The sequence below is a fragment of the Eurosta solidaginis genome, chromosome 5, assembly GCF_040869045.1.
Source record: "Eurosta solidaginis isolate ZX-2024a chromosome 5, ASM4086904v1, whole genome shotgun sequence".
Lineage (NCBI taxonomy): Eukaryota > Metazoa > Arthropoda > Insecta > Diptera > Tephritidae > Eurosta > Eurosta solidaginis.
Window position 1 is genome coordinate 185658296 of NC_090323.1, and position 12533 is coordinate 185670828.

The 12533-nt window shown below is 36.4% G+C and overlaps 1 protein-coding gene across 1 annotated transcript; it reads right to left on the bottom strand.

Moving 5' to 3' along the window:
• Window positions 1-1695: 1695 nt before the first annotated feature.
• Window positions 1696-3581, bottom strand: LOC137253963 (uncharacterized). The gene is made up of 2 exons (XM_067791567.1): window positions 1861-3581; window positions 1696-1791 (listed from the first exon to the last, which is right to left on the bottom strand). Exon 1 carries the CDS (start codon window positions 3215-3217, stop codon window positions 2096-2098), a length of 1122 nt encoding a protein of 373 aa, XP_067647668.1. The 5' UTR covers window positions 3218-3581; the 3' UTR covers window positions 1696-1791; window positions 1861-2095.
• Window positions 3582-12533: the final 8952 nt, after the last annotated feature.

Sequence of the window (12533 nt, forward strand, 5' to 3'; positions counted from 1 at the left end):
TTACGTGCAAGGGAAATTCTTTCTGACGGCTGTTTTTCACTTCGTTTCAAAACATTTTCTCTGCTTGATTCGTGTGACTTGCATATGTGTGGTTTTGGCTATTTTGGCAACATCTCTCGTTGACATGGATCGGTTTCGTTTAGTTAGGGATAGGAAATTTTTTCCCAACTGGGCGTCTGCTGACCCCTTTGGGCGGCCACTTCTTGGCTTATTCTTCTCTAAGCCACCTTCCACTTCTTGGCTTGTTCTTCTGTAAGCCACCTTCCTTGAAGCGCAAAATCGTTCTTCGGGCAGTGTCATAGGATGATACTCTGAGTTTTGCTAGCTCTTTGTCAGTAACATTGGGATTATTCGTCCAAATATACAAAATTGTTTGTACGCAGCTCTTTGTTCGTATTCATTTTTGATGTTGTTGAAGGCTTGACCTCAGAAGCGAATATATTTTTAAAAATTTCATGAAACGCCAATTCAAAAGTAATTTATTTAAAACCATTGTGGAATCACCACGTGAAGTAAATAAACAAAGACAGAGATGAACGCTATCTGAAACGGCTGGGATGCATTTCCAACCGTGAAAAGAGGGTACAATTTTTACCCGCTTTGAAAAAAAGGAGCAGAAAAATGAATACCTTGCTACGAAGGCCATTACAGAAACTGTTTTTTTTTCAGCGTATCAGTGTCACCTAACGCCAATACAAAAGGGAATATAGAGGACCAGTGCGAGTGAAGAATCGAATAAAATGAAAAAACTTAAACTGTGATGAGCAGGTAAATTCAATAATGCGTCTAAAATAAACTTACCTCAACTTCAACTGAAGTTGAAGCTTTCATCGAAAAAGCGGACATAAAAGGGAGAGGTGTTTCGGGTTCGGGGAGAAACTTTACAGTCCTAATTGGGAGAGACCATAATACCTATAAATGTGTTTCCATCCCTAAAAATGCATTGCTATTGCCATCTGCTCTGTTGATTTGTCGTTGAGAGTCGGAATTAAAACTAAACTACTAAACTAAACCATGTCCTTCTAACATGTTATACAAACTTGATCAGAAGATCCCCCAAAAGCTCCTGGCAGTTGAATTCATGATGTATTTATAATGTTACCAAGTTATTAATTACTAAAATATGCCAGGGGATATACTAGCCTCGCGGCAGTCGTCCTAGAACCAGAAGATGCTGATCCGATCGAGCCGGTTTCAAATATTCTAAATTACAATCCATAACTGTAACATTCCTCTTATCTTAGTGGTCTAATTTTTAGGGCAAAACAACAACAGTGAGTTAAAATTTTTTGTAACTATATTTATAAATCCAATGTTTTAGCGAAGTTTTTACATAAATAAGGTGTAATAAGACAGTTTTGGTGTTCTTGATGCAGGAATGACACAAACATTTCTCGAAAGTCTTCAGTAGCGCTGTACAGGCGAAACTCCTTGCTGGAAATGCCGTGAATAAAAATTCGATATTCACCTACTAGTTTATGTGAAAAAAGTACTATAACTACCACATTTATTTCCTGAAAAATGCAAAAAAAAAACAACACTTTTCGGGGACAACATTGGTGAAAAATTTTCAGATAGTCGAATGACAGAATAAAGAACAATGTAGAGCGAGACAATTGACGGCTTACTTCACCTGGTTATTCCACCATGTTTAAAATATACTGTTATTATTTATTTATTAAATTTTAATGAGCTCGAGGCAGTTTAAAAAATTGAAACACAGTTTAAATTTTTATATTTCAATTTTATTTGGTCGATATTTCGATCTCATTCTGAGATCATCCTCAGGAACTGTGGACAAAAACAACAATTAGTTAACATGTAAACAATTTTCCAAACCCTAAACATAATACCACTTACACAATTGAATATGTTTTACCGACTAACAAGATGTACGAAAAAAGAAAGCGTAGAAGTCAAATAAATATGAAAATATAAACAATTTAAAACACCGTAAGTATAAACAAAAATCTACAAAAACAACAATACATAGGATGACGAACAAAAAGACATAATCATTTGCATTAACACACAAATGTACATATGTACATATATATTTGTCATCCCACTGCATTTGTTGTGTTGAGCTGCAATTCTAACTAGAACAGTGTTGTTGTCTTAAAACTAAGTCGCGGTAAACGCGCGCCAGCTGATCAGTGTCTATTTTATAATTCATTTTCGTGTCATTAGGGGTGTTCGTTATGTGCAGCATTTCTAAAGTATATCTTTTGCCGTAATTTTTCTCCTCGTGTAAAATGGATACATTATCGAAATCGGGATAATGTCCGGTATCTTTGCAATGTAATGACAATGCCGTCTTATTGTCCGAAAAACTGCTTCTTAATTTCACATTTGACCTGTGAGCGGAAATCCTTGTCTTGAGTTTCATTTTTGTTGTCCCCACATATACCTTTTTGCATAAGTGGGACCCGTCACCATTACACGGAATCCTGTAAACTACATCAGACTTCTCTTGTTTGGGAATTCTATCCTTTGTATTGCTGTAGAGTTTTCTTAGCGTGTGTTTATAAGTTGACGCGATCTGATATTTATCTCTGTCATAGAGCTTTGAAAATTTTATTCTTTCCGTTATTCCTGGAACATGAACTACTGATTTGTATATTTTTCCCTCTCCTTTGGCTATGTTGGTTCTCTCCTTATTTTCGGTAAAGTATGTTCGAAGTAATTGCTTTATGGTTGTCATAGGGAAGTCATTCTTTGTCAAGGTTACTTTTATTTCGTCAATATTCTTTCCGTGAAAAATCGTGTCGCTTATCGAGAGAACTCTTCTAATGAAATTGCTTGCGGTGTTTATAATTGTTTTTTTGTCATGTTTTGAATTAAAATTAATAAGTCTTCCAGATGCCGTGGGCTTTTTATACCAGTCAATCAACAATTTGTTATTCTTTCTGATAATAAGAGTGTCTAAGTAGGGTAGCTCTCCATCTTTTTCCGTTTCTATTGTAAATTGAATTGATTTATTGAAGTTGTTAAGATCGTTGAGCATCTTGTCGACATCTTGTGTCCTAACAATCGCGAACAAGTCGTCAACGTACTTAGTTAATAAGCGCGGTTTGTTGGCAGTTTCCATCATGAATTTGGATAGTAGTTCCTCCATGACTATATCTGCTACGACAGGTGATGCTGGTGATCCCATAGGCATTCCTGACCGTTGCTCATATATTTTTTCGTTATATTTAAAGTAACGATTTTCCATTATGCAAAATTTAACTATGTTTAAAAACAGCTCTTGCGTTAACTTTGTATGGTCTTTTAATTCATTCCATTTTGAGGATATTATCTTTAATGCCAAGTCTACTGGAATGCTCGGGAATAAGGACACTACATCAAAAGACACTAGAATCTCATCATCATAGATATAGGTATTATTTATTTTTCGTTTGAATTCAATCGCATCTTTAACATTAAATTTAGACGATTTAGTTATATTTTCCAATATGTTAACAACATATTTGCATAATTCATACGACGGTGAGCAAATAGAGGAACAAATAGGTCGAAGTGGCGCCCCTTCTTTGTGAATTTTAGGCAAACCGTAAATTCTAGGTGGGTTTGCAGTTTTGCTTAAAAGTCGTTGTTATAGCAGACGGGGAGAATGTTATACGCACTATTGAAGACAAAGAAAAACAAGAAATAGGAAGAAGTAATTTTACTAAACTTATACACGAGCATCTTAATAGGAATAAAATTTCTGCTAGGGATAAATTTATAAACAAAACGGTACTCGCCACAAAAACATTTCTGAAAAAGAATAAAGATATACTGATTCTAAATGCAGATAAGGGTAATGTAACGGTAGCGTTGGAAAAAGCCGAATATGATAGAAAGATGCAAACGATTGTTAATAACATTTCAACATATAGAGTGTTAAAACGAGACCCTACTAGTAAATTACAAGAGAAGAACAATGCGTTAGTTCAAAAAATGCTTGATAACGGTGTTATCAATGAAATAGAAAAACAACGACTTTTAAGCAAAACTGCAAACCCACCTAGAATTTACGGTTTGCCTAAAATTCACAAAGAAGGGGTAAATTACTGCGGCGAATATTAGCATCACTATGCTGTTAGTAAATAATCACAACAACAAAAACAGTAAGCAGTTCAACTTACATAGAAGGCGACGAAGAATATCTCAGATACACACATATGTAGTCATCAGCTAAGAGCAGACGTTGATACTCACACATATTCACGCATATGGCTAGAGGAAAAGCATAAACTACAAATATACATGTATATAGCTGGTAAAGAAGCATGACGTGTAGCTGTTTTGGAATACAGGTTCGTGAAACAACTAGACCTTAGGAGAATTGGCGAACGAGATAACCGAGAGCAAAAGCAGCGCCAGACTACAACCAGAAAAGAACCGCTAACCTACTAAATAGGTCTAGGAAAGAAATATACAGAATCACGGCCACTATTACAGGGCACTGGCCGTTTGGCACACACGCTAATAGAATGGGTATCCCCTACAATGAGAGGTGTAGAAGCTGTAGACAGGAGGGTGCCGAGGAACCGGTTACTCACTTTCTCTGGGAGTGCACAGCCCTTGCGAATTTTCGGTCCCGAACTCTAGGCAGTTATGTGTTTCCGGACTTAAGGGCGGTGTCAAACTGCCGAATCAAGAACATCAGTAAGTTTATTGATCTAACCAAGTGGTTTGAGTAAAACTATATGCAGGGTACATCAATCCAACACGTAATTGGCTCCAGGAGGAAGTGCATAAAAATGGCGCCTAGAGCGGTACTTGGGTCCGGCTCCATAGCCGGGCAGCACAGCAACCAACCAACCAGACTCAGCGCAAGCTGAGGAATCAGTAATCAGTTTGATTTAGACACGCTATTAGTTGTGAAGTACGCGATAGTGAAGTATAATTGTACTACTCCCAAAGTAGTTCAAATAAAAGCCATTTGGCAATACTGAATATTGAAATTATTTATTCGACAGTTCAGCGATTAGAACTTTAGCAGAAGGTGTATAAATTTCAAAAATTATCCAAAATTCATTACACCTTCGTTTCACACATCAGAGCAGAAGGTCCGATTCCTATACTGTTCCGCATGTGACTTTCATGGCCTACCCGCCCTCTAAGGTTCCCCATATGACAATGCAAGCTCTTAGAAAGCTAAGAATTCTTACTGGGCATATATTTAATTTAATTTAATTTATTTGGATTAAAGTCGACACAGACACAATGCGGTCGACTACTGAGATATATAAAACATAAAATTAATGTTACAATTAAAAATAATTAAATTTAACCATACATATGAAAGAAAGTACAAAATATCAGGCCAGACGTGACAGTATTAAATTATGTAACTCGGAGAACGAACATTCAAAACTAACATTATGACAAAAAATGTGTGTTATATGTTTTGTTTGTGCCTTGTACACCATATGGCATGTATACAAATATTGAAATGTGCCCAAATCTTTACAGGCACACAGAAATGTTTTTTGAAGGCCTACTTCCAAGAAAAAAGTAAATTATGATGTTAGCAAGACACATTGAAGTTGGTAAGATGATATGACTTGCTTGTGGCTGTGTAACAAAGTCTTATTTTCTTTTTACGATGAGTTTGGTGTACAATTACAAAAAAAGAACGAAAAACTGAAAGATGTGTACTTTCTTTTTTCTTTCTCGCTAAGCCTTAACATTTTGCGATTGTAACAATTTCACGAAGAAGCCACACGTGTGTGAAAATATTTAAAACAAGTAAGGAAGGCTAAGTTCGGGTGTAACCGAACATTACATACTCAGTTGAGAGCTATGGAGACAAAATAAGGGAAAATCACCATGTAGGAAAATGATCCTAGGGTAACCCTGGAATGTGTTGTTTGTACGATATGGGTATCAAATGAAAGGTATTAATGAATATTTTAAAAGTGCGTGGACCTTAGTTCTATAGGTGGACGCCTTTTCGAGATATCGCCCTAAGGGTGGACCATGGGTGACTCTAGAATTTGTTTGTACGATATGGGTATGAAAACAAAGGTGTTAATGAGTTTTTTAAAAGGGCGTTGGCCTCAGTTCTATAGGTGGACGCCTTTTCGAGATATCGCCATAAAGGTGGACCAGGGGTGACTCTAGAATTTGTTTGTACGATATGGGTATTAAATGAAAGGTGTTAATGAGTATTTTAAAAGGGGGTGGGTCTTATTTCTATAGGTGGACGCCTTTTCGAGATATCGCCATTGAATGTTGACATAATTTACTTATATACTGTAAAGATATTAACTTTTCTTTTAAAATTTGAATTTTAAAAATATTTTTTTTTAAAAAGTGGGCGTGGTCGTTCTCCGATTTTGCTAATTTTTATTAAGCAGACATATAGTAATAAGAGTAACGTTCCTGCCAAATTTCATCATGAGTGGGCGGTGCCACGCCCATTGTCCAAAATTTTACTAGTTTTCTATTCTGCGTCATAAGTTAAACTCACCTACCAAGTTTCATCCAAGTATTATCGCACTTTGTCGATTTTTCGAAATTTTAGATATCGAAAAAGTGGGCGTGGTTATTGTCCGATATCGTTCATTTTAAATAGCGATCTGAGATGAGTGCCCAGGAACCTACATACCAAATTTCATCAAGATACCTCAAAATTTACTCAAGTTATCGTGTTAACGGACAGACGGACGGACGGACGGACATGGCTCAATCGATTTTTTTTTCGATACTGATGATTTTGATATATGGAAGTCTATATCTATCTCGATTCCTTTATACCTGTACAACCAACCGTTATCCAATCAAAGTTAATATACTCTGTGAGATCTGCTCAACTGAGTATAAAAATTACATAAAAATATATATATATACTGAGCAAAGAATTTTGTGAAACAGATGCAAAATTTGTTTTTTTATGCGTGACAATTTTTGCATACCGAACGGCAATAGGTTAGCTACGCACAAGCCTTGGGTATCTTGTGGTTGAAATGGTACTGGCATAAGCACAAACCTATAGAGAGACACATGAAGTCACCATAAACCAAATCAGAACAGCAAGCGCAAACAAATAAGAGAACAGTAAAAGAGGAGGAAGAGTTTATTTAAAGATGATGAAAAAGAGAAAAAAAGGAAGGTAGAGCATTATATTTATGTTGACGAATGTGATGAGGATGATGGTATGAAGGAAACTAAAGTAGAATAAAGGAAAGGTGATTCAAGCGAAGCCGGAAGGAAAGGAAGAGGAAAGAAATTGCAGGAAACCGAACCCAAAAACGAAACGAAAACCAATACCGAAACAGAATTATTTTGCGTTATCGATTCCTATCGAAATCAAAACTTTAAAGGGATCGAAACTGAAAGCGAATCCGGTTTTGCATCTGGAAGCTAAATTAAACCCGAAACTGCAATCTAATCCAAACGAACCGAGACACGAGCAGAAACCGTATAGAAGCCAAGAATGAAATGAAAACATAAAAATAAGAAACCGAACCGAAACCGGACCCTTAACCAGAGCGCAAACGAACGTGCATCTGAAAAAGGGCTGAAATGGGAAACGTAAAAAGCACCTAAACCGGAACTGAATGCTGGTCCGAATCTGAATACGAAACCGGGCCGAAACTAGAATCAGTTTCGAATAACACCAAAAGTCGAGCTGAGTCCAAATCGAAACCAAAAAGAACATAAAAGTAAAATAAAGACCACAAAAAAAACAGGAGTTAAAACAGATGTTGCTGTTGTTGCACTAACGATAAAAATACTCCCCGAAGGCATTGCGGAGTGTTATCGATGTTGATGGTTCTTTGCCGGATATAGATCCGGTATGTTCCGGTAACAAAGCTCAATTAAGTTACTAGCCCGACCATCTCGGGAACGATTAATAAGACCACATTAAACCGTCTAGGTCATAGCGCCCTCCCCACGCCCTAGTTCCATGAGGAACTTGGGATCACCACAGGCTCGCCTGCTAAATATGTGTATGAAACATTCATGTTAATCCCTAACACTACCAAGCAAATGTGGGATGAGGAAGAAGTTAGCGTGGCATCTCCCATACAAATATAACATTTCATACTGAAAATCTCTGGATGTAGTAATGGTAGAATAATAAAATTGGTAAGGAGCTATATGACGTTAAGCCATACTAGTGAAATGTGGAATTGGGGAAAAGTAAGGGGCACCTTCCGTATAAATGCGATGCGATGTCGTTCAAACTTAATTTATTTTAACAAAGCCACGTCATAATCTAAAAATGATTTTATTAATACTTCAAATAATATTACATAAACAACTTTAAAAGCAGTTAACAAATTTTTAAATTTGTTTTGCATTATTTTATAGAAATGTGGGGTGATAGCCACGGGCATAAGCTAGTATATATGTATAATATATTCTTTATATTATAAGGAATAAATATAACTTGACAAGCGCATAGCGTCTAATTCACCCCCCTCTCGGTGCAATTAGTAAACATATTATAATCTACTTATATACTTAGACATGTGCGTTGTTCTTATTACATAACAATAATAATTGAATGCGAAGTGTCTCAACATATCTATTAGAACCAGAAGTCTCCAGCTGGTTTTATCAGAATGCTTCAACAAAGATGAAATACACCGTATAATTATCCCACCCGTGAAGATAAAACATCCCATATACCATAACTCAAACATTCATCACAAAATGCTTACTAATGCTTTCTCATTTCTCTTTGGTTTGTTTACTTAGCGCCTTCTACTTGCAAGCCACCAGATTCTTTGTACCTCCCACCGGCTAACAAAGTGTGATTTTGTTCCATGTAATTTCTTATTGCTTTGTTTGCTAAAGAGATTCTTTCACACAATAGGATTTGTATGATATGTAGTATATGGCGGTGATGGTATAAAATAATGATAAATTCATTATATCACATACACAAGCATAGAAATATCCATTAATTTATAAGAATCACATTTAATGTATGTATGTGAAAATAATATTATTTGAATGATGTTTTACCCACATAGCATATGCAAGATTGATTAAAGTATAAATCACCACAATGAAATATTTTCGACTCCTTTTGACGACTAAAAACTGTTTAATCAATTCTGCGATCAAAAGAAGACTCGAAATCAACTCCCTCTTATGAGTGAAATATGATTTATTGAAAAAGCAACAATAAAATGTAAAGCGATCACAAAAAATGATTAAAATAAGATTCCAAATAGACTCCTAAATGTCTCGAGAAAGAATCGCAAAAGCTTTAAAACACACTTAAAAATTATTGCCACAAGACTCACAAATGATGGTAAATATGACTCGAAAAGACTAAATACTGATTAGAAATATAGGTTAAACGTGTAGTCACGCGTAGGGTACCATTTTCTCCCGACGAGGGAGTCTTTTCTGATCAGAAAATGAGCGCATATATGCCGGCGGCCGCCGTGGTGTGATGGTAGCGTGCTCCGCCTACCACACCGTATGCTCTGGGTTCAAACCCCGGGCAAAGCAACATCAAAATTTTAGAAATATGGTTTTTCAATTAGAAGAAAATTTTTCTAAACGGGGTCGCCCCTCGGCAGTGTCTGGCAAGCGCTCCGGGTGTATTTCTGCCATGAAAAGCTCTCAGTGAAAACTCATTTGCCTTGCAGATGCCGTTCGGAGTCGGCATAAAACATGTAGGTCCCGTCCGGCCAATTTGTAGGGAAAATCAAGAGGAGCACGACGCAAATTGGAAGAGAAGCTCGGCCTTAGATCTCTTCGGAGGTTATCGCGCCTTACATTTATTTATTTTTATTTTATATGCTTATTTTGATCATGCTGGAGACCCGAAGAAGACTCTAATACACAAAAACACTTTGGCTTATCAAAGTTGTATTTCAGATAGTTCTGGCTATCCTTGGAAACTTGAAATACTCCAAACCGTTTGATTAAACCCGACAAATATTGTTCGGACTTACTATAACTATCCGTCTACCTCATCTCTGTCTAACCTTTTTCCTTTGTAATTTCGTCACCCCTCAGTATTTTCTAGTTCACGTTATCCGGCTCATTCAATTTCCCTATCGCTTCCATACTTTTGTATACTTCTCCGCTTTTCCATTTACTATTCCCGCTCCTGCTCTTATTAAGGCTATCTCTCACTATTTTCGTTAATCTTATCCTAATTCTTAATCTTCCTGTTAATCCTGTCATCTTTGTCTTGTTCTCTTTACTATTCCGACTTCCCACCAAATTTTTTATCTTCCCGTTTCCCTTTGTTTTCTCTTTACTTTCATATCCTCGTTTCCGATGTGAAAGGTAATAAAAACGGAGCAAAGCGGATTATGAGAGCTGTCAAATTTTTGTAGGCTGTGTTTTCTGGATTTCGAATTATAAACTCATTGCGCGCATGTTGTACAATAGGAATACTAGAATACCCATCAGACTTTATTTTTTTTTACTCGAAAATTGGTTTGCCTACATTTCAAAAGTGAGCCTCGCTTCCATTCTCTATCCCGTTCTTTAAATTTTCTACTTAATCTTGTTCATCTTTTATTCCATTTTTCGTTCTCCCACTGCCGAACCTATTTCCACCCTAAGTACAGCGCCATTTCCCACTCCTACTATTTCTCTCACCTTAATTTCATTGTATATGGAATCTCTTTTCAAAAGCAGTATTCCACGTTTCATCTGATCTGCCGATTACAATATCTTTGTTTTTATAAACCAATAAAAAACTATATGAAACAAACGCATGCACTATTTTGAAAATGGCATTCATCTTTACAAATAAGATAAAGATAGATAATTGAGACTTTCTCCTGTTCGATAATATTACTCTCAGCGATGTACCTACTTTCTCAGTAAACAGTAACATTTGTCTTATTGAAGCTTATGTATGTAAAAAGTGTTGAATCTTCTTGCCTCTCCCTCCTTCTCTCCATGTGTCATCCCTGTCTCTCCACCGTATCATCCCCCTTTAACATTTTCTACTTTTTTCTCTTTCACTCCCACTTAATTTCTCTCCCACAATCTCCTTCTATTTTTCTTCTTCCCCGTTCTTTCGTCAGGTTCCTTTCTTCTCTGAATTTCCCTCGAGAAAGTCAGCATTTTATCAGTATTTCCTTCTCACATCTCCTTTTTTCTTACATTTTCTGTACTTTTCTTCTTCTCACCCTCTCTTACTATCAGTATTGAATTCGCACACCTATGTTTTATACACCTTCTTCGCTTTTTCAGCCCATGGCTTTTTACCACTCGCTCCTCTTCTTAACGACAACCCCTTGTTAAAACCCTCATTAACAGATCCTATTTGATACACATATTGTGGAAACACATTCTAGGACCACTCAGGTTCACATTTTGGTCTATACCTTAGAAGAAGGTCTACATGTTGAGCTAAAAAAGACTTATAAATCATCTACGAAACTTTATGAAACTAACGCAGCTATGATTTTTAAAATAAGTTCATTTCATCATACGTAATAAAGTTACCAACATATCGCCTATATAATAAATTTCATGCAAATCGCACCATAAATAGAATTTTTTCGAATAGCTCGGTCTAACGCCCTCTTCCCGGAAATAAAATTTCTTAAATAGTAACCCAGTCAAGGTATATAGGGTTTTACCGAATTTCCACCAAACTACACCATAAATTATAATTTTTGGAAGATGCCTTTTCCTGGTCCACTTCTCTTAGAGAAAATTTCTAGAAAAATAATGAGGTTCGCCTTTACCAAATTGGCAACATAATTTGTATACTTAGCTGAGTAGAGCTCACCGAGTATATTAACTTTGTTCGCATAACGGTACCCTGTAATGGCATAAACTAATCGAGATCGATATAGACTTCTATATAACAAAATGATATGGGCGAAAAAATAAATTCATTTAGCCATGTCCGTCCGTCCGTCTGTCCTTGAACACGATAACTTAGTATATTTTGAGGTACCTTAATGAAATTTGGTATGTGAGTTTCTGGGAACTCGTCTCAGATCGCAATAAGTCTTTACCAAACACAGATACAGCGATGAAACTTGGTAGGTGGGTTGACCTTATGACGCAGAATAGCAAAATTAGTAAAATTTTGGACAATGGGCGTGGCACCGCCCACATTTAAAAGAAGGTAATTTAAAAGTTTTGCAAGGTGTAATTTGGAAGTTGTTGGAGATATCATGATGAAATTTGGCAAGAACGTTACTCCTGAAGAAAAATTAGTGAAATCGAATGACGAACATGCCCACTTTAAAAAAAAATTTTAAGGTAACTTTACAGTATATAAGTAAATATGTCAACATTCAACTCCAGTAATGATATGGTGCAAACGAATACAAAAACAAAAGAAAATTTCAAAATGGGCGTGGCTCCGCCCTATTTCGTTTAATTTGTCTAGAATACTTTTAATGCCATAAGTCGAACCCAATCCTTGTGAAATTTGGTAATGGCTTCTATGAAGATAACTGTCTCTGTGAAAATGGGCCAAATCGGTTGAAGCCACGCCCAGTTTTTGTACACAGTCGACCGTCTGTCCTTCCACTCGGCCATTAACATGATAACCTGAGCAAAAATCGATATATCTTTACTAAACTTAG

Bases quoted from the DNA above. Each gene is read 5' to 3' on its own strand.
- LOC137253963 (XM_067791567.1), bottom strand. From the start codon at position 3,217: ATGGAAAATCGTTACTTTAAATATAACGAAAAAATATATGAGCAACGG.